The sequence below is a fragment of the Anopheles stephensi genome, chromosome X (assembly GCF_013141755.1).
Source record: "Anopheles stephensi strain Indian chromosome X, UCI_ANSTEP_V1.0, whole genome shotgun sequence".
NCBI classification, from domain to species: domain Eukaryota; kingdom Metazoa; phylum Arthropoda; class Insecta; order Diptera; family Culicidae; genus Anopheles; species Anopheles stephensi.
The window spans coordinates 16,191,691-16,211,991 of NC_050201.1; the positions used below are offsets into that span (position 1 = coordinate 16,191,691).

Below are 20,301 nucleotides of genomic sequence, written 5' to 3' on the forward strand. Positions count from 1 at the left end.
ATCTCAGGGGTTCCACCTAGGTCCGGTAGTATTTTATCGTTGGGAGTATTGCAACGCTTTTTGTCACCCTAGTCTGCAGCTAACACAGACACCTCACGCCTCATGGCCAGACCTGTCAACATAATTACCTAGTACCGGGGACCAATTGTTTTTGCTAAGGGTTGGATCGGAGAATTTGTACCGTGTTTGGGGCTTGCGCAGCAGAACACATACCGCTGGAAATGGAATGACACACCAGGCCACAGTGGCTTCCAATTTTGTGATCAGTGGCAACTGTGCATAAGTGTAGGGAAGATGTAAAGCAGGGAGCCGCCCGATACTTTACATGAAATGCAATAAAAACATTCGAGCAATCATTTTGAATTATAGAGCAATAGAGAATGCAGATTACTGTATGCCCATAACTGATGTTCCCAAAAACTCGTTCAGAACTGCCAACACCTTCGCAGTCTTTGGCCCCAGTATTTCCCCAAACTTTCGCGGCAGATATTGTTTATGCTTTCTCGCACGCACCATAACCGATACACTGGAACTTCGCTAGAGATTATGCACCGAAGCGCTTCCTCGGTTAGTGAGCTTTGGGCAAAGGATTCGCAGTAGGAGATCGCCTGACATGGGGGGCTGGGGGAGCTGTGCATCTGTCGGTGTACGGTGGATGCTATGTGTTCAATGACCCAGCCAGTAGCACACTACGCAATGCACAAACACAAACACACTTGCGCAGCCATGGCGTGATTTGCACCCCCCCCAAGTCCAGGGACGCACACCAACCAACCGGGGTGTGTACGAGCTGGATGAGAGAGGTACACCGCTCATACTCGACGATCTCGTCCGTGTGCTAATGTGCACGGTGGGAAAATGGGAAAATTGTGTGTTGTGAGTGTGCGTGAACAGGGAGCGGTCCAAACCATTTGCCCCCACCCAATTACTCCCCAAAAACCTCAAATCAACAAAGAACATGTCCGGCAATAGCTGCAGATGAAGAGCGACTACCAGACTAGCTTGGAGTCGGTTTAAAGATATCAAACGGGAGGACGAGTTTTAACTGGGTTAGCCTTGCATAGCGGAATGCTCCTTAATGCATCACATGGTCTTTCCACTGTACACTGAGGAACTTCCGGGTGGATGTAAATACTTCGCAAGAGTACACTATGTAAAAATGGCAAAACATAGCCTTTATCTTCGCTGCAGAGAGGTGTCTACAGAAAGATCTAGAATGAATTGAACGCTTCCTTTTGTCTGGGGCTAGAGATGGACGGGAAGAAAAAAATGGTCTAGCGAATCAATTCACCCCTTTGAACAGACCGCAAATCGTCAATTTCCTTCCCTGGGCGCTTTCACAACAGTTCTACTCTTTGTGTCTACATCAGCAAGTTGGAGGTGGAGGTTCTTCATAGTGGAGCATCAGATATTACATATATCTAGACTACCAAGGCAGGTGCAATACACCTGACACTTGTAGTGCAATGCTGGAATGTTCTGGAATCTGAAGAACAAAGTGATCATTACTATAGGGATATCTATGCAACTGAGAGATGGTAAAGCCCCTTTGGCCCCAGGCTCCAGGAGGAAGGCACCAAGAGGTAATAGGTTGCTCTGCACTGGGAGTGGTCGGACTTCTCAAGACCGCACTAACTAAACAAAACATTTCGGATGATATTATACTAATGCGGATTACAGCTTTTACTTAGTTACTGTTGTGTTAATATTTTATAGAACCAACATACATTGTTTTAACCCTTTCCACTGCTGCTGCTGCTGTCGTGCCCTCTTTTCCTCTACTCCCAATCTCTACGAAATATAGTAACATCGTGAAACCTACCGCACCACACACGACCGTATAGTTTTAACATGAATTTTAACAAATCAAAACAAAAACGCAGTCAAACGAATCAAATAATTATACACATCCATCATCTAAATTCTAGTACACTGGAATGGCCCAAAAGATAACTAGTACTCCTATCCGTTACATTGGTTTTCCTATTGTTCCCTACAACTTGCTCAAGTAATCTTTTTCTTCTTTGACCTAACGACCTCTTAGGTCATGCCTGCCATTTCTGGCTTACTAGACTTGCTGATACCACGTAGTTGGATAGTCAGTCCTCACTATGGGGAGAACGGCTCCGATGGGATTTGAACCTCGGACCGGGCCGCTCTAACAATGCCACGTTTGTTTGTTCGCTCACCGCGTTGATTCACATTTGACTGAGTAATATAGGTTATTGTTCTAAAATTAACCGTGGCAGGGTATGTAAAACGGTGTAAGTTGAAAGTTCGACTAGACCGTGTACCTTTCATACCGCAGCGTGTTAACCTCATTCAGCTCGGTACAAGCATCGATTTTTTACGCATGAAATCTATCATTATGGAAAGATGTGAAATGAAAACTTGATGTGCTGTCTTATGAGGCACGAATGGTACAAAAACGCAACATACATTCCAACCGAAGAAAACCTAGACAACTAAATCGTTTCTTCTTTACGATACGTGTTCTACAGCTATATATCTAACAAACGTTGCACAGCTTCATCAACTTTGATGGCCAATTATTGGCAGCTGTTTTCCATCTTTAGCGAGCGAGTGGAAAAGTGGTGTTGTAATTTAGAACAGCACACATTAAGATTTGAATTGTAAGTAAAGTGACCACCCGCCAATATGTGATTTTGTTTTGTACAACCAGCCTAACAGCATAACAGCATTTTGCTTTCAAAATCTCCATCACGATACCGGTACCTCTTGTACATTTGACTTATAGTATGTGGTGGTTATGCTTATCCCTGATCTACTTTTCGCAGAAACATAGCGCAATATTATACAATACAAACAAGCAAACATGCAGGACGCATATAGGACCGATGGGTTAATTGCTTGTTAGCGTAAATAAAAAAAAAGGTTGTCTTATTTTTGTTCTACAACCCAGCGGAAAATTAAAAAGGTTCAACAATCAATCCCTTTTGAAATATCGTCATAAGAAATTATTAAAAGTATATCCTAAGGAATTGCCTATTAATTCTCTCCTCCTATTTGTCTTGATTATAGATAGATAAATAGTTACTCTCGTTACTTCTCCTTCTTTAAACATAGTTTTTGGGCCATTTTGGTACACAACACACACAATTATAGGTTAGACAATTGGAAAAGCGCATTAGATAGTAACATCATTAAGTGTAAAATTGTGTTACGATGAACATAAAAGCCTTACACTGCCAACAGCTGGCTTCCGGTTGGTAGGGTAGCACACCGCTTTACGCAGCATGCTACTTGAAATAACCGACGAGCATATGTTTTAGCAGGAACAGGACGAGAACTCGAAAGATAATTTTCGAGATATCCGGCCAATATCAGTCACCCTTCTGCTTGCTGCTGCTGCTGGCACCAGCATTGACCACATCCAGCACCAGATCACTACCGTACGACCAGACGAGCGGTTCCTGGAACTTGTCCAGATGCACCAAATTCTTATAGTGGTGCAGTGCTGGATGATCGATGTACGCATCGCACCCGTAACACCACACGGATAGATCGGTAAAGCTGAGGGCTAGCGGGTGGTCCACCGTTTCCGTACCGTGCCGTAGCATATGCTCCTGGACGTAGCGGCCACAGTACACGCCAAAGCACAGCAAACAGATCCAATTTTCCACCTCTGCACCACAGTCGCTGCAAGGTGTTTGTGTGTTGATGGCTGAAGAAGAGAGACAGAAAGGACGAATGGGAGTGAAACAACCCTTAAAACAGGATAAAAGCAAACATCACTTACAAGCGGGGCACGTTTCCGGGCGCAGTAACTTCAGATGTGGACAGTTTTTCAGTGGTATAACAGCAAACATTTCTTCGTTTTGCAATGCCTACGAGTTATGGTGATGGACGAGAGTTAAATCAATGATATTAAGCACTGTCTCACGCGATCGCTTACCTCTAGATTAGCTTCCAAATATTCAGTCAGCGTTGTTGCACGCTTTTGACTCGTGGCGGCAGCAGATGATGAGGCGCATGGTTCATCGGAACCTGCCCCAACCGAACCGGACGTGGACGATGGCGATGAGGTGGTTTGTGGTGTTTGTTTGGAAGAGTCCGGATCGTTCAAGCTCATAGCATCGAGTGCGTCGATCAGCGTACCGTCCGTCAGTGATTGACAGCTTGGTAGTTTTTTGTTGAAACGCAACGATCGCCAGTACTTCTGCTGCACCGCCAGCACATTCCGCAGTGTCTCTGCACAGGATACACTGGTTGAACTGGTGGTGGTCGCGGCAGTGCGCGTGCTGACCGGTGGAAGAAGCATCGGCAACGGATCCCCCAACAGTGCCTTGGTGCACATGGCCATCGCGTGCGAGATCGAGTTAACGTTGTAGCCGCCCTCCAGGCACACCATTATCCGGCCGCCAGCAAGCGCCGACAACCAGTGCGTAAAGTGTCCGTACGCTTCCGGTGTAACGCGACACCCGCCAAGCGGATCGCCGATAGCCGCATCAAAACCGGCCGAGACGAGCACCAGCTCCGGATCGAACTCGTAAGCAATCGGTAAAATAACCGACTGGAACGCTGCCACATACTCCGCATCACCCATGCCCTTGCGGTTCCAGGGAATGTTAACGTTAAATCCCTCGCCCTGTCCACTACCCACCACGGTATAGTTCGCGTCCGTACTGTTCGGAAAGAACGAACCATTGTCGTACCGGTGCACAGAAATATACAACACGCGTGGATCCTGCTCGAAGATGTGCTGCGTCCCGTTCCCATGGTGCACATCCCAATCTACAATCAGCACCCGGCGCAAACCGTAATATTCCACCGCGGCCCGGGCCGCCACCGCAATGTTGTTGAAAATGCAAAACCCGTGCGGTGTGTCCGATTCAGCGTGATGTCCGGGTGGCCGTACAATGCACACCCCGGACCGTACCCGGCCACTCAACACTTCTGACAGCACCTCCAACACAGACCCGGCCGCCATTCGGGCACTATCGTTTGTACTGGGATGGAAGTAGATCGAATTGTACTTGACGGCCATTTGCTTCATCGTATCCAGGTCGAATAGCGTTTCGATTAGCTGCACATGTTTCGATTCGTGCACCAGACAAAGTTCCTCAGTCGTAGCCAACCGGCCCGCTATCCGTTGCATGCGCTTCACGAGCTGGTAATCGATGGACAGTCGCTGCATTATCTTTGCAATGCGCTCCGGTTGCTCCGGGTGCCACTTTTCCTGGCTGTTCCGATGTTCCAGCATTAGCTCGTCGTACACGAAGCAAACACGACTCGGCGGTACGGTGAGATCCGTGTTGAAGCGTAACCATGTCAGACGTTCCTGGATCTTGGTGCGTTCCTCATCCGACTGCACCGGATAGCAGTTGCGCGTTTCGTAGTATCCCGGCTGTGCAGGCGGTTCCGGTGGAATGTAGCATTTGATCACCTTGTGGAAATCATCCTGCGGATTAGTGTTATTATAATCCTCCAGGCTGTAAACAGTAGGCAGATAAATTGATTAGAAGGAAAACAAATAACAACCGCAAGTCCAACAGTGGACGATGCATCCAATTTGTTCATACTTTTGTTCGAAATTACTTACTCATAAAGTTCATAAAACTGAAGACACTTCCAGTACTTCCGGTGGCTGTGGATACAGTTGAGGATCGATGTTTGCATACTTTCCGATGGTGGTTGTAGCTTCTCTGCCAGCCTCGGGCACGGATCGCCCAGCAATGTCCTGAGCGTGAGCGTGCATCCTTCGGCCAGTGATTCGAGACAGTAGCCACCCTCCATCACGACCGCCACACGTCCCTGAGCCAGTGCGAGCAGGGGACTAAGCAGGTGTGAGTAGAAGGCTGGCGTTATTTCCATACAACCCTATAAAAAAAAAAACAGTTACGTTATGTTAAAAAATGACAAATAAAAAATCTGGAAGGAGACGTACAGGGTTTCATGAAAGGATTAAAGAAACAATGATTGTAGTTAGTAATTCCATGCTTTTGTTAAGTTATGCGCGGCGTTATTACTTAAGCATAAAATTTTTTACATTTTCTTTTTTAGCATACACATAACTCCAGGAGATCGTGTCCTGATTTCTTTGGCTTTCTTCGCTACTTCTTTGTTCATACGTAGCGAGAAAAACAATGTCGTACATAGACGACAGAATAAAGTCCGGATGGCACTTTATACACCTGTTCTGTCGCGTGAAAACCTGGCACCGGTACCAGACTGCCACTTAGGAACTTTTGAAATGTTTATTAGTGTAATACGATGTAATCATGGACTGTTAGAATGAATTCATGAAATGAATGAATGAAAAAAGAGTTCAACAAGCAATGATGGTAGTCAATTGTTATCGTGTCAGCCATGGATGGTGATGGCGAAACGAAGTCATGTTATTGTTGAAAGATACGAAATCCCGCACAAAAAAGGCCTGATAAGCGCTACCTTCTCATCGCCCAGCGCCGAATCATAACCAGCCGACACGATAACCAGTTCAGGATTGAACTGCCGAGCGTATAAAATGTGAAAGAAAATAATACGGAAACAAACAAACAAAAAAAGGGCACGCGCACACAAACATGGAGTCACACGCGGGACAGCGGGAAATGGTTGGAAAAAAGGCGGGAAAAAAGAAAAGAAAGAAACGGAAAAGAGATACGGATTAGTTAACGGGTCAAAACAACGGCAAACACACCTCTGGACATCCGTAAGCAGCGTCGTAGCCGGCTGATACTATTATCAGCTCCGGTTGGAACTGAAAGTAATGACGCAAGAAAAAGAGAAAGATTCTTATGATCAAAATGGAAATGAACGAAAATTGATAGTACAGCCGGGAAAGGACTGCTCTGATTGTGGCCCCCACCAAGGCTCTTGAGAGATAATGTTAAAATTCTGCACCGTAATGCTGTAAGAGATTCCAGAAAGTTTTGTTTGCACTGAGCGTCGTGTTCCTGTGGGACGGTATTCGTACCTCTGCGGCTACCGGTAGTAGAATCTGCTGCCAGATGGCAAGGTAATCACCATTCGTCATGCCGGTCTTGTTAAGCGGTACGTTAAAATTGTATCCCTCACCATTACCTTCTCCGATATAGTCAAAATCGGATTCGCGTAAATTAGGCCAAAACGTACCATGCTCGTACCGATGGATGGAGAAGTAAAGCACTCTGTAAATTAAAGCACCGTTAAAAATTGCTTTCGAGTAAAAAAAAAGACAAACAGATCGTGAACTAACCTCGGATCTGAGTAAAACATCCGTTGCGTTCCCTGACCATGGTGCACGTCCCAGTCGACGATCAGTATCCTGCGCGTGCCGAGATGGTCCAGTGCGTGCTGAGCTGCGATAGCGACGTTATTGAAGAAGCAGTACCCGTTGTACTCTGCCGTCATTGCGTGATGGCCCGGCGGTCGCAGGATCGCCATTCCATTCTGCACCGTACCGTTCCACACGCTCTCGACGAGTTTTATCGTGCTACCAACCGCTAGCAAACTTGTCTCGTACGATGTCTGTGCGTAGTGCGCGGAAAGGAAAAACACAAATTATTCACCCATTTTTACGCCATTCTGCCAAGGGCTCTAAGGCGAGGAACAAACCCCTTACCGGATGGATAAAGATAGCATCATACTTCGAGCTTAACCGTTCCAGCTCCGTCTCGTCCTGCGAACCGTGCGTTTTCTCCAGTATCGCAATCTGCTCTGCGGTGTGTTTCGTCAGGATCTCCGCCTTGGTGGCTTCCCGCGGTGCAATGAACTTGCATCGCTCCACCAATTTCCCCATTGCAACGCGCTCCATTACGCGCAGATAGCGTTCGGGACATTCCGGATAGTTGCTGTCCCAGAGGCAGCGGTGCAGCGCGAAACGATCGTCGTACAGGATGCCGGTAGAACCGCGCTCGACACTGCTCACACTTTGCGCGTTGTGAAAGATGTCCTTCAGCTGTACATCGCTAAAGTCGGAACTGCGCCGTTCGTCGGTGCCGTTGGCTGACATTCTTAGTTTGCCTTGCTTTTTCGCTTCCGCTATACTGCCTTTGCCGGACGTCCGTTGGCCACCGTAAAACTTTACCCTTCGTTCCTCCTTTTCCGCTTCGATCGCTGCCTGCTGGGCACGGGTCCGTATCTTCGACTGCTTGGCGCTGCTGCGTGTTACCACGTTGGGGTTCTGCAAAGAAAGCATTATGATAATATTACTATACAGTATCACAGCTCTAACGATAATCAAGAAAAACGAAACGAAAAACAAACACACGCTTTTGAACTACGGACAAAAGCAATATTTTTCCTCAACGTAAACAAGACACCCCGTGATTGCACCTTATTCGCACGCACCTAGGAAAACACTGTTTATTTTGATGGTTTCTCGGCGACCTATTAAAGCGTATTGATTTTATTCCCACCGCTACGTAGTGCTTTTAATTTCGGCAATCCTCTGATAAGACACTCGGTGTATTCCGTCTCACTGCCTGTATGCTCGTTCTTCCGTCCTCTATTTCTGACAGTGCGCCCTGCTGATGCGTCCCGGTTCAATCAATTTAATCCAGTGTTTTTCAACTCTGCAAACATGTTTTGCTATTTTAGAGCGTATGTTTCTTATTTAACATTTAGCCACCTGGGAGAGGAGACTTTTCGGTGCATGGCTATTATTCAAAGAATGCAGGAAAAAATTGTGCTTGGCCGATTATCTTTATGGAGCTACGTGCATTCTGAACAATTTGAGTTTTTTATGCTATTTTTAAACGCCAATTTAATTGTAAGTGTATATTTGGGATAACTTTAAGATTTTTACTTTCGCTTTAAGATTTTACAAGATTTGCTTGCAATAGCGAAATTTCGAATAATTGTTTTATAACATAAAGGTTCAAAATTATATCTGATGATTGGTAAGCAATTTTGAAGAATTTTTGAAAGCAATTTTTCGTTTTGTAATTTTAATTATTGCCGCAATGTCCTAATAAGAGGCGTCATATACAATTAAGTGTATATAATCATTTTTTTTTATAATTTCAATGCTTTGACTCTCAAAGCATACTGTTTTTATGAAAAGACATAAGAAAAGCAAAAATTCTAAACATAAAACTTATCACAATTTTGTATCGCAATGCAATGCTCGAAAGGCATTGCTCGATAACTGAGAGCACAGCCCATCTAGAGATCAATGCTCGTTAACTGGACTAACGTTTCCAAGGAGACACAGATAAAAAAATACTACTACAATGGTATACTTCTTCGTCTTCGGTGGCACTACAACCTCGAAAGGTTTCTTCCTTGGCCATTTCAGGCTTTCTGTGGCTGTGATAGCATACTTAGTTGAATTTTATTCGCCGAAGGAGATTTTTTTACGTTCTGCACGGCTGCAGCCCACTTAAATGGGATATTAATATGGATATATCATCGAAAATCGCAGTTTGCGGCCACACCAACGGTTATCCTCGCTCTGTCTGCTACTCCTTCATCCCCACGTCCTAGCATCCGATGCGCTGTTTAACGCTTACCACCACTCGAGAGTGAAAAATCCAGTTAGGATGGGAAGCCATTGGTTAGGCTGATCCCTTTTACATGCAGGGTGTGAGTGTGTGTGTGTTCTTTGCTTCATAAAGGATGGCCTGGCCGTATTGCTTAAGACGAGACTAAACTAAAACTCCTTAAAATTACGAAAAAAAAAACAATAAGAGGATAAACCGAAGATTCCTCTGTCAGTAGATTTTGCATTTTCTCCGTCAATGTTAGACTTTAACACGAAAATGTCTTACTCTGTTGTAATAGCACATTTGTTCAAAAGTTATTGAAATTAAAAAATGTTTTGCAATATTTTTTTCTTTTTCTTCTTTGACTTTACACACATTTTAGCTTCCTTAACTTTAGCGTACCCATAGCAGAATAGTAGGTACTGTGTACGGAAAGGTGGTCCAAATGGGACCCGATACCCGATCTCATCGTTTGAAGACAAGCGCCTCTAATGTCCCTGCCGTCGTACAACTCCTTCCATCCAAATAGGAAGTTAATAAAAGAACAATACAAAAATAATATGCTATATCTTAATACCAGCAGCTGCTTCGCATTCTTTAAAAAAGAGATGCTACAATGTCGATGCAGTACCACTGCACGGCATGGAACAGAAAAATAAACTACCCTTGTGAAGGACAGCACATAATCTTTATGGATGGGCTGCTTGCGGACGATATTTTATTACACTGCGATAGAAAATTCTGGCGGGAGAATGTGTAATGCCATGTTGTGCTGAACCTTCTACGTAAGTGGAGCAAGCTTAAACGCAACCGTAATTGCCCTACTTCACATACCCAAGGCCAATTGTCAAAACTGTGATTACGGTTCGATATTTATTCATGTATTCTGATCATTAACGTGTAAGTAAGGTTTCTATTGATTGTTGGAGCAAAAAAACCAAAGGGGCCACACTGCAGTGGTTTTGTAGGTGTACCAAATAAAAAAGCACAAGCGAAAGGTATTACCAATGAAATGAGGAGTAAAACATATAGCTATCAGTCCGCCAAATATGGTCACAAACCGTTAAAGAGGTGTGTGTCGTATCTTAAAACGATTTCTTTACTTACCATTTTTCTGTATCGGGATCGCTTCACAAGTTGATTGCTGTGCTGAAGATAGTGGTGGATGGCTGAATAATTTCAGTACAATTTCTCTTTCCCAATTCGTTTCGTTTTTTTAAACGTTTAAGTGGTTGTCTTTTGGTTGATTGATACACAATACTTTACAACGAATGCCCTTGTTAGCGATGGGTAGCAGACGAGTCAATGTTTTACTACGAATTCACTGTCTTAACCTTAGGATAACACAGCTTCCTGTGACCGGTCGGCTCTCGACAATCGTCACGGATTGGATACTTCTGGTACTATACTTCCGTCTCTCTGCTTTAGGCCTGCGATGGACCCTAGAACAAAGCGAAAACAAAACCCCACGGCATCGTGGCGAGCGATTACTTCATCGTTTCCTTTTATGTAAGCTTCGGGCGCTTTGTCCGCGCCTGGTGGGTTGCGTATAGCTGATCCGAAACACGCATTGCTAAATATGTCGCAGCAGACACTGCCGCAACCCACGCAAAAACCCCGAAGCGTAACCCACTTACCTGCAGGTTCGCTCAAGAAGCAAATACGGCGCTCAAGAAGCGGCAGCAGCAGCAGCTGTTCGGGTTTCTTGGCATCATGCAAGCAAATCGGGAAGCTACGCGCTTAGAAACTTACAGTGTTTCTAGTTCCCGGGAGGATGTTTTAGTCCTTGCTGAGCTAACGCCACTAGACTCTTCACAATACGACTAACTAGGTTTAGTTCAACCAATTTACAAAACACCACCGTTCTTAACTTAGGACACACACACTCGCGCTTAGAACCACTGTGTTGTAAATAAGCCGAGCGGTTCTGTTGTGGAGGGGTTTTCGATGTTTGGATGGAAAGTTTACATCAAAAGTTCATTCTATACTTTGAATTTATGCCCGAGAACTTCTCAGCTAAAGCCAGAACAGCGTGCAAACCCGTCTCCAGGTGTAATAACGCCCGACCGCAGAAGGAAGATACACGCGAACGGGGATATAAACAATTGAGCTAGCTCGAACTGACGATAGTCGAGCAGCGTGGGTGCTCGAATTGCATTTGCTCGAAAAAGCTAATTTCGTTAGTGGCCATATTGGATAAATGCTTGTCAATATCCAACTTTTGCACTGGTATTCATCAAATAAGTACAGTATAAATCTATTTTTCAGATTTACAAATACGTTATCCCCGATTGCCTACACGTAGTTTTCTCTATATCGGTATAAAAGTAACAAATAATTTCAAAGAGGATAAATCGAGTTCTATTTGCAAATTGCATATTCGAGCTGTCAAATTTGATGTGCAAATTCCGACTGTTTACATTTGTTGTAACGAAATTTTACAACTCAGGAAGAAATGTTTGCGAGATGATTGGTTCGTCATCCTTTCCGTGGAAGATTGAGATAAATTAAATTCCGTCCCACTTTCTTATTAACGTACTGTTGGTTTTACCAGTCCTTTGCAAATAGCTTTAAAATATATTATTATTACAAACACAAACGTCACAAGCATTGTCTTACAGTAATTATTAGCAGGCTTAGAAAACAAACAATTCCTGAGTCAATAATAGTTGCTTAACATCTACCTTAAATGCCATCCATCAGCTCCTTTTGGCTCTCGCCGCCCAACGGTAGCAAATCGCATTCGAGCGTGTGCCGAAAGCAGTCAAGAAATTCTTCCGTAACAGACGCAACACCCAGCTCCGGTCGGTTCAGTTCCTGCGCTAGTGATGTAACCGATTTCCCAACCAACCCGCACGGTACAATGTGCCGGAACCAACCCAGATCGATGTCACAGTTGAGCGCTAACCCGTGCGTCGTTACGTACCGGCTTGCGTGGATTCCCATCGCACAGATCTTCCGGTCCTCGATCCACACGCCCGTGTCAGCGGTCGTTTGAGCCCGCAAACCGTACCGCCTACACAGTTCTATAACAGTTCGCTCGAGATGACACACGTACCAGCGAACGCTTGGTTGAAAGCGTTTTAAGTCGAGTATGGGATATGCTACCAGCTGTCCCGGTCCGTGAAACGTTATCAATCCGCCCCGGTTGGTGCGGACAAAATCGGCCCCGAGTGCACGTAATCGATGTTCCTCCGTTTCGTCGTAGCCTTTCGTACGAATGCCAATGGTGTAGACCGGTTCGTGTTCGGTTAGAATGAGCACATTGCAGTAAGGTGATGTTGGTGCGACGCTATCTTGCGGATGTTTCGCCTGCTGCAGTAACCGGTTCGCAATTGTTTGCTGAAGCTTTAGTGCCTGTTGGTAGGGAAGTCTTCCGGCCCGCAGGACATGTACCAGACGAGACATGATGGGATTGGCTGTGTTACACTACAGACCAATAACAGGTTGTTTGGGGTTGTGGTTACTGTTAGTCAATGGTAACCCCACGGCGTCTGCTGTCTCTGGACCTTCAACTTTCAAACAAATTTTAGTGTCGATGTTTGCTTCTGGTACACAGTTATTAACATTCTCCTGTTGGCGTTGTTTTTCCGCAAGATTGAGGTACAGCTTCTGACCTATCTGCAATCGGCAGGGAGAGAGAATCAAAACAAAGGAGATAACATTAGTCTACCAGGCACTTGATTGCGTCATATCTGACATTACGATTGGCTGGCGTAATCGGCGCCACAGTGGGATGTGACGATCAACGGCCTAATAATAATATTAATTTACAAAAAGAAAATACAAACACGTACATAAACATCGATGGCTGCGTACAGCTTCTGGTCTTCGGACAGTGGCAATACGTCCCATTTGCTCATCCGCACCTGTTTGCTCTTGTTCATGCGTAGCCTCAGTAACTGCTCCACCAGCCGGGCTAAACTCCACAGCCCGGTGGAACCGTTCAAACGATTGTACCACTGGCCCAGTTCAACGCACCGCGCTATTAAGCGATCAGCGTCCACCTCCGGAAAGTCGCGCGCCAGTTTCCGAAAATCGTTCTTAATATTGACACCGTGCAACACCACCCGTGGATGGTAGAGCAGCTGCGTCAGTGCGGCAGGCAGACGCTTTAGGCAGGAAATTTGCAGCAGTAAGCAACAGTCCGTCTTAACGCAAAGCTGCATTAAAGCCGTACGCCCTGGGCCAGTCTTAAAGCTAAAAGGCCACTCCAAATCGAATGCTATCGGGATGTCTTGGTCGGTTGACTGGAGTTGCTGCGTAATCTCCTGCATTAGCTGATCGCATCGGAACGCCATATCCTGCAGGGTCGTGTAATATTCGATCGCTCCCGTGTACTCGATGAAAGGAAGATATTCAACCTTCGTATCGGGCTTTTTAGTTTCCTCCGCTGGAAAAACGTAATTACTTCGCAAGCGTCTTTTCGGCGCATCTTCATTCTTTACCGATGTTGGGACGCCTTGTTTCATATCCACGATTGGCGCGTCTGGCTTTACCGTGCTGCCACCATCCTCTGCTGGTTCATGTTTTACGGCACTGCATGCCCAAAGCGGCAACTTCCTTTTCGACATTTTTGTAAAGCCAAACTGTTTTCACTCTAGTAGTTTACCAGTGGCGTCGTTTGGCCACACTACAAAAACGAGTCACCTACATTAACATAAGCGCGTTGTGGAAAGAGCTATCAGTGCGATTTCGCTTACCTGCTTATCTTCTGTATCAAGCGTCCCAGTTAAACAGTTTGTAAAAAAACGCTTACAATCCCAAAACAAAAAGTGATAACAAAATTCAACGAAGCCGTTTGTCAGTTGCTGCCGGAAGCTGTCAGTTTGATTGTTGGCAGTTGGCTGCATTGAGGCCGCAGCCACACACACCGTAACAGGTCGCAATGAAACATCGAAAAGTAACGCTTCGTAACGCTCTTTGAACGCTCGCGGTTGTTTGATGGTGTTTCCACCTGCTTAGCTCGCCGAACTATTTTGGTGTCGGGCTCGGGACGGGTGTCGGGATTTACATTTTGCACAGGGAATTGTTAAAAAGATTAACCGCCCACACTGTTTTCCATCACATGCGGGTGTAGTCCCAAATACGTTCTGGCCCTGTAACCGGGCCACATTCACTAGTTTGTAAACAAAGCGGATTGTTGAAGGTGCGAAACAGCTACATGCTATGTTCTTACCATTGCATAAGGCGAGTTCTGCAAACTATTTCGAGTTTAATTAATTTTGGTTCTGTATTATGTACTCCGTTTTCTCGAATAAAGCAAAATTACGCAGTGAACTTACACAACATAAAACATTGCGTATGTGTATTGACAACAAGCAGCTTGACAGATGACAGCTGGGAATGGGTGTTTATATGTTTTGATGTTGTTATGAATCAGCTCTACGCAATTTGATAAGGCTTGGGGCATTTTATCAGCTTTATTGTGAAAGTAAAAGTTGAGTGAAAACCAGCTTTTTTATTGTGTGAACAGTACTATATCGTAAGATGTCTCTTCTTTGCAATACGGGTGATTGGTTCACGTTGGGACAGGGAAATGCCTTCAGGTAAAGTATCTGCATTCTGCTTCCAATCGAGCAAACGCTGTGTTGCAAAATATTTACCGCACGCTCATGACCATCTTCAGAAAGGTAGAACTTTACAACATGGAATGGCCGGCGAGCATTAATCTGGATAACATGGTGGTGTATGCCGCGCCGTACGGCGGACCGATCGCTATCGTGAAGGATCCAAAACTATTCATCAAACTGGATGGCAGTACCAGCACCAGACCCATCATTAGAGTGTTCAACTGTGTTGGCAAATTGCTATCGTCAATCAATGTAATGTTAGAACTGTTTGCGCACCGCAATGCCCGACCATTTTGATCACAAAACCAATACCACGTATTTGCAGTGGGATTGCGGCAATCTGGTCACGCTCGGGTGGTCTGATTCGGAAGAGTTGATCGGTGTGCAGGACGATGGTACGATCTTCATACACGACATGTTTGGAAACTTTGTGCATAAGTTCAGCGTCGGAAAGGACGTTACGGATGTGGCGGACGCGAAAATATTTACTTCCGCGTCCGGCACGGGCGTGGCTGTCATGACATCCGGGTTTAAAATCTACATCTTAAACAATATAAAGGACCCGAAATCGAGACCCTTGTCGGAGCTGCTAAGTATAGCTTTTTTTGTAAAGGAGAATTCACAGATTTAAACTCATAATTGTTCATCACTGTTTGTTTGCTAGATATAACAAGCAATCTCTCGTGCTGGGAAATGGTTTGTAAGGACAGAACGACGAGCTGTTTACTAGCGACTGGGAACGAAATTACGCTTGTCCGTCATGGGGACAACGTGTTCACGAACCACACACTAACGATGAGAAACGAGTTTCATTCGATAAGCTTGCTATCCGTTTCGTTCGATCACGAGCACGTCGCCTTCCTCACCAATACCGGCTGCCTGTGGATGGGTTCGTGGGATCTGAAGCACAAGTATTGCGAGTTCGTTACCGGCCGGCAGGAAAAAGCGAACCAGCTGGTGTGGTGTGTTGATGGTGGAAGTACCAAGTACGAATCACAGGCTGTCATCGTAAGCTATATGAACCTAATACTAATCGTTGGCGCGACGGGTGAATCAAGCGTTTACACGTACGACTCGCCGATGACGCTCATCCCGGAGATGGACTGTGTGCGGGTGCTGACGAACTACTATCACGAGCTCGTCCAGAAGGTGCCGTTGAGCACGAGCAAAATCTTTGGCATCAACATCTCCGAACCGGCAAGCTTTCTGTTCGAAGCACACCGCAAATTTCAGGACCGTAGCCACCAGTCGGACGAGTATCTGTGCCTGATCCAGAACAAGCTACCGGCAGCGGTGGCCGACTGCATCGATGCGGCCGGCCACGAGTTCGATCCAAACACGCAGAAAAGTCTCATCCGGGCGGCGTATTTTGGGAAAAGCTTTATTATCGGATATAATTGTTCCGATTACATAACGATGTGCAAAACGCTAAAAGTGTTGAACGTGTTGCGTGACCGAAACGTTGGCATTCCGATCACAATACAGCAGTAAGTAGTAGTATTTATCGAGCTTAGAAAGACGAATGAACGGTTCCCATCTCTTCTATTCCTTCGAGGTTTAACCATTTGCAGCCGGTTGTTATTTTGGATCGTTTAGTATTTCGCAAGTATTACGGTTTATCCATCCACATTGCAAAGTATCTGAAGCTACAGGAAACCCGCATTCTGGAGCATTGGGCGTTTCAAAAAATAATACACGATAAAAGTGCGTAAATTCAATTCATAAAAAAGGTGTGCGTAACGGTTTCGTAACACAATAAGTTCTCTACTGTTGCAGACGATGATGAGATCGCCCGCAAAATAGCGGCCAAATTCTCCAGCGCCGGTCTCCACGAACCGATGTCGTACGCAAACGTGGCCGACAAAGCGCAGCAGATCGGAAAAACCAAGCTCGCTATTACGGTACGAGATTTTTTTTGCTTTGGTTTTGAGCTGTAATCCAGCAACGATCCTTACGTTCGCTCTCTGTTGCTGTCTTTATAGCTGCTCGAGCTGGAGACGAAAAAGAAACTGCAGGTGCCATTGTTGCTGAAGCTCGGTGCAAGCGAGAAAGCGCTCATCGCTGCCACCCAGTCCGGCGATATTGATCTCATTTATATGGCAATACTAGAGATGAAAAATACGACCGCACTCGCCAAGTTTCACATGACGATCCGGCGCTACCCGTTGGCACAGAATCTATACAAGAAGTACTGTCAGCTAAACAGCCTTTCCACGCTCAAGGACATCCATTCGCAGGAGGACGATTTCCTGTCGCAGGCCGAGCTCGCGCTCCGGGAAGCTCTGCAGCTGGGCAATCTGGACGCCTCGATACCGGACATTAGTGGCAATTATCGGAAGGCGAGCAAAACGATTGAGGCAGATCTGGCGGACGAGACGAAGAAGCTGATACGCCACCAAAAGCTGCTGCAGGACAAGTATCAGAAGGATTTCTTCGGACTGGCATTGCACGCGATGGTGCGCAAGCTGCTGCAGCTCGGCGATCAGCGGTACGCCGAGAAGCTGAAGAGCGAGTTCAAGATGTCCGACAGGCGGTACTGGTGGCTGCGGATACAAACGTACGCGGAAAACTACCAGTGGGATGAGCTGGAAAAGTTTGCGAAAGCGAAGAAAAGCGTCATCGGTTACGAACCGTTCGTGGAGGTGTGTCTGTCGAAAGCGAACGTGGCGGAAGCGAAAAAATATTTACCACGGTGCAGCGAAGAGAACAAATTGAAGTGGTATCTGCGGGCAGGGTAAGAGAAGAAGAGAGGCCATCGACCGTGCTCTACCGGGAGAGGAAATAAATCGATCAGTATTATTTCTCTTAAACTTTTATTTGCAGTTGCTATGCCGATGCAGCTACGATTGCGTTTATGCAGAAGGACATCGATAGCTTGTTAAAAATACACGATCACTGCAATGATTCGTCGCTAATGTCAACGGTGGAAAATATGATTGGGCAACTGTCCAGTAAGAAATGATTCACGAAAAAAGCATGCAAAGGTGTGCTTTAATAATGGTGTCCGGGTGATAAACGATTGCTTGTGCTAGTTGATGCTCGCAATCGCGATGTAGAACAGCGAATACAGCACGTGTCGATAATTATATATGTGCATCCCTACGCTGCATCTTTGCACGTGAGCTTGATTGATTGATTAGCTCAGAGAGATGTTGAGTTTGAAAACTACATTCGTCTCTTTACAGTGAAATGTTAGGTGAAGATCAATCAGCTGTGGAATTGTAAAAGATACCGATCATACACATATGCAATACCGATAAAGTGTTAAATTGCTATAACAAATTGATGAATACGCCTAAACGAGTATGTTTTGTATAACCAGAGACGTATCTCGATAATTATAAATTACCACAATTATTGTATTATATATAACAAAAGGGAAAAAATACACTTCTATACAAATTGGCAACATAATTATCCACCTTGTGTTGAGAAACGATCAATAACGAATAGAAGGGCGATTCAACTTTTTTTTTTTAGAATATATCTGTGCAATACGGCATCAGTCCGTAATCATTAACTAATAATAGAAAAATATCTGTGCAAGGACACACTGGTCCTATTATAACGCGAGGCCGATAGGATTCGATTGAGGATCAATGCGATGAAGACAAGTACCTGCCTACTGGAGACTTTGACCATGAAAGAGTACGATTCGGAAGCAGAGCATTGGGTGACAGCGACGATCTTGAGGTAGTATAGAAGTTATGCTAACTTGGACAACCGTAACTTCGGACAACAACGTAAGCAATGAAATCCGACGGCGCATTGTTCAAGGGAATCGTACCTACTACGGGCTCCAGAAATTCCTGAGATCCAGAAGACTCATAAAACGCACGAAATGCGCCATATATCGCACACTGATACGGACGGTAGTCCTCTACAGGCGCGAGTCCTGGACTATACCGGCGGAGGACTCCAATGCACTTGTCATTTACGAGCGGTGAGTGCTACAGACTATCTTTGGCGGTGAGTGCGAGCAGGGCGTGTGCAGAAGGAGGATGAACCACGTGCTAGTTGAGCTGTTTGGCGATGCAGACATCCTGACGGTTACCAAAGCCAGAAGAAAACGCTGGTTACGGCACGTGATGAGGATGAAGTACTCACGCCCTACCAGGAAGGTGATCGCTAGTGACCCGTTTGGCACGAGGCGTAGAGGAGCACAGCGAGCTCGTTAGCTGGATCAAGTGGAGTCAGGCCTGCGGGAGATCGGATGCAGTCGAGGGTGGAGGAGTGCAGCCATGGACCGTTTTCCCTGGCCACGGATTGAACACTAGGCCAAGTCTTTAAGACGTGCACCTCAGGAGCAGGCTAAGAAGGAAGAAGAGAAGGACACACTAGACAGTGAGAATCGATTTTGGACTGGGAGTATAGGAGGGTGTGGTGTAACCGGACAAAGCGAGCGTCTCAAAGATAGAATATGAGGTATATCAAGCAAATTGGTCTACTATGGCTAACTCGATCGACGCCCACATTCTTATATCCACGACTGCAGTCGATCTCAAATCTATCCATACGAACTCGTTGTACTTCAAGATACATCATGGTTCGCATCCTTGGCCACAGTTAGCGTACGCTCTGCTCGCATCACTCCACTGCTATGCTTACTCTTAAAGGTTGTCTCTTGCATCAGCCCCTCGAAAATGACACATTGGTGTCTTCCGCATGAAATGATGATTGTATGACAAGATCCGGATCGTTCTACAATAGCAAGAGCAGAGCAAACTAGCTGACTTCTTAAAAAAGAAGACTCCAAGAAGTCAATAAATGCCCTGTCTTTTTAAATAACGTTTCAAGGAAGCTGAACTTATTTATAACCTCGCCGGCAATTGATTATCTCCCTTCCAGTCAAGATCCATCACGGTCAGAGCATCATTTAAGAAAAAAAAATGGAGAAACCGCGTAAAACCATTGAATTCCACGCTTCACTTAAGATAAGAGTACGGGATGTGTATAAAGCTACTACTTACCAGTTAAAACTGGTTATGATATTTACAGAACCGCTTCCACTTTAATATCCACCCCTGTGAAAGACTTCAAAAGTAGGGTAGCGATAAGCTAATGTTGCCAGTCACTCGCAGTTTGTTTTCTGTCTGCAGCTTACAGAGCTCACCCCGTCACTGCTTCTCGAATGTGTTCACACTTCGAAAACAGAACTTTAATTATCGTGTTTTTGAAACTGCTAATTCAATCAAGTTAGGAAAGGGACGATTCCCCCTACTAACCAAGGTAAAACCAATAAAAATGGAAACGCAGAGTATAAGAGCCAGCTGTATCTATCCGTTCAAGGGATTCAAGGG

General features: G+C 45.4%; 4 protein-coding genes and 1 long non-coding RNA gene across 13 annotated transcripts; 1 reads left to right on the forward strand and 4 right to left on the reverse strand.

The window, feature by feature from the left end:
• Positions 1-1,681: 1,681 nt before the first annotated feature.
• LOC118511449 (histone deacetylase 6) lies at positions 1,682-11,621 on the reverse strand. Of its 5 annotated transcripts, none has more exons than XM_036054560.1 (10): positions 11,066-11,621; positions 10,536-10,870; positions 7,565-8,125; positions 7,199-7,470; positions 6,938-7,130; positions 6,412-6,471; positions 5,564-5,841; positions 3,917-5,453; positions 3,761-3,848; positions 1,682-3,685 (listed from the first exon to the last, which is right to left on the reverse strand). In XM_036054560.1, the coding sequence occupies exons 2-10, from the start codon at positions 10,536-10,538 to the stop codon at positions 3,345-3,347; spliced, it is 3,333 nt and encodes a 1,110-aa protein (XP_035910453.1). In that variant the 5' UTR covers positions 10,539-10,870; positions 11,066-11,621; the 3' UTR covers positions 1,682-3,344. The 5 variants fall into 5 exon arrangements, with proteins under 5 accessions (XP_035910453.1, XP_035910446.1, XP_035910462.1 ...); XM_036054553.1 differs by lacking the exon at positions 6,412-6,471 and adding an exon at positions 6,662-6,721; XM_036054569.1 differs by lacking the exons at positions 6,412-6,471; positions 10,536-10,870; positions 11,066-11,621 and adding exons at positions 6,662-6,721; positions 8,293-8,466.
• Positions 11,622-11,951: 330 nt separating this feature from the next.
• Positions 11,952-14,745, reverse strand: LOC118511887 (putative lipoyltransferase 2, mitochondrial). Of its 3 annotated transcripts, none has more exons than XM_036055534.1 (2): positions 14,608-14,745; positions 11,952-13,049 (listed from the first exon to the last, which is right to left on the reverse strand). In XM_036055534.1, the coding sequence occupies exon 2, from the start codon at positions 12,834-12,836 to the stop codon at positions 12,114-12,116; it is 723 nt and encodes a 240-aa protein (XP_035911427.1). In that variant the 5' UTR covers positions 12,837-13,049; positions 14,608-14,745; the 3' UTR covers positions 11,952-12,113. The 3 variants fall into 3 exon arrangements, with proteins under 3 accessions (XP_035911427.1, XP_035911419.1, XP_035911411.1); XM_036055526.1 differs by lacking the exon at positions 14,608-14,745 and adding an exon at positions 14,132-14,267; XM_036055518.1 differs by lacking the exon at positions 14,608-14,745 and adding an exon at positions 13,226-13,528.
• On the reverse strand, positions 11,952-14,754 carry LOC118511841 (Werner Syndrome-like exonuclease). Of its 3 annotated transcripts, none has more exons than XM_036055396.1 (4): positions 14,608-14,754; positions 14,132-14,527; positions 13,226-14,061; positions 11,952-13,049 (listed from the first exon to the last, which is right to left on the reverse strand). In XM_036055396.1, the coding sequence occupies exons 3-4, from the start codon at positions 14,000-14,002 to the stop codon at positions 12,858-12,860; spliced, it is 969 nt and encodes a 322-aa protein (XP_035911289.1). In that variant the 5' UTR covers positions 14,003-14,061; positions 14,132-14,527; positions 14,608-14,754; the 3' UTR covers positions 11,952-12,857. The 3 variants fall into 3 exon arrangements, with proteins under 3 accessions (XP_035911289.1, XP_035911281.1, XP_035911296.1); XM_036055388.1 differs by having other exon boundaries at positions 14,132-14,547; XM_036055403.1 differs by lacking the exon at positions 14,608-14,754 and having other exon boundaries at positions 13,226-14,078; positions 14,132-14,267.
• A 65-nt stretch (positions 14,755-14,819) lies between these two features.
• LOC118511532 (vacuolar protein sorting-associated protein 16 homolog) lies at positions 14,820-18,415 on the forward strand. Its single transcript, XM_036054725.1, has 8 exons — positions 14,820-14,977; positions 15,058-15,253; positions 15,327-15,594; positions 15,666-16,488; positions 16,557-16,705; positions 16,778-16,902; positions 16,984-17,735; positions 17,825-18,415. The coding sequence occupies exons 1-8, from the start codon at positions 14,919-14,921 to the stop codon at positions 17,961-17,963; spliced, it is 2,511 nt and encodes an 836-aa protein (XP_035910618.1). The 5' UTR covers positions 14,820-14,918; the 3' UTR covers positions 17,964-18,415.
• A 165-nt stretch (positions 18,416-18,580) lies between these two features.
• On the reverse strand, positions 18,581-20,188 carry LOC118512058. The gene is made up of 3 exons (XR_004906230.1): positions 20,106-20,188; positions 19,972-20,035; positions 18,581-19,312 (listed from the first exon to the last, which is right to left on the reverse strand). It is a non-coding gene; the product is annotated as an uncharacterized LOC118512058 (long non-coding RNA).
• Between the last annotated feature and the right edge of the window lie 113 nt (positions 20,189-20,301).

What these genes read in the sequence shown, in the direction of transcription:
- LOC118511841 (XM_036055396.1), bottom strand. Translation starts at nt 14,002, where the DNA reads ATGTCGAAAAGGAAGTTGCCGCTTTGGGCATGCAGTGCCGTAAAACAT. An exon ending in ACGCAGCCATCGATGTTTAT is followed by an intron (nt 13,050 to 13,225) that starts GTACGTGTTTGT and finishes TGCCGATTGCAG; the next exon opens with ATAGGTCAGAAGCTGTACCT.
- LOC118511532 (XM_036054725.1), top strand. Translation starts at nt 14,919, where the DNA reads ATGTCTCTTCTTTGCAATACGGGTGATTGGTTCACGTTGGGACAGGGA. An exon ending in GGACAGGGAAATGCCTTCAG is followed by an intron (nt 14,978 to 15,057) that starts GTAAAGTATCTG and finishes GACCATCTTCAG; the next exon opens with AAAGGTAGAACTTTACAACA. An exon ending in AAACCAAGCTCGCTATTACG is followed by an intron (nt 16,903 to 16,983) that starts GTACGAGATTTT and finishes CTGTCTTTATAG; the next exon opens with CTGCTCGAGCTGGAGACGAA.
- LOC118511449 (XM_036054560.1), bottom strand. An exon ending in TACTACCGGTAGCCGCAGAG is followed by an intron (nt 6,472 to 6,937) that starts GTACGAATACCG and finishes TACGCTCGGCAG; the next exon opens with TTCAATCCTGAACTGGTTAT. An exon ending in CCCGGAAACGTGCCCCGCTT is followed by an intron (nt 3,686 to 3,760) that starts GTAAGTGATGTT and finishes TCTCTTCTTCAG; the next exon opens with CCATCAACACACAAACACCT.
- LOC118511887 (XM_036055534.1), bottom strand. Translation starts at nt 12,836, where the DNA reads ATGTCTCGTCTGGTACATGTCCTGCGGGCCGGAAGACTTCCCTACCAA.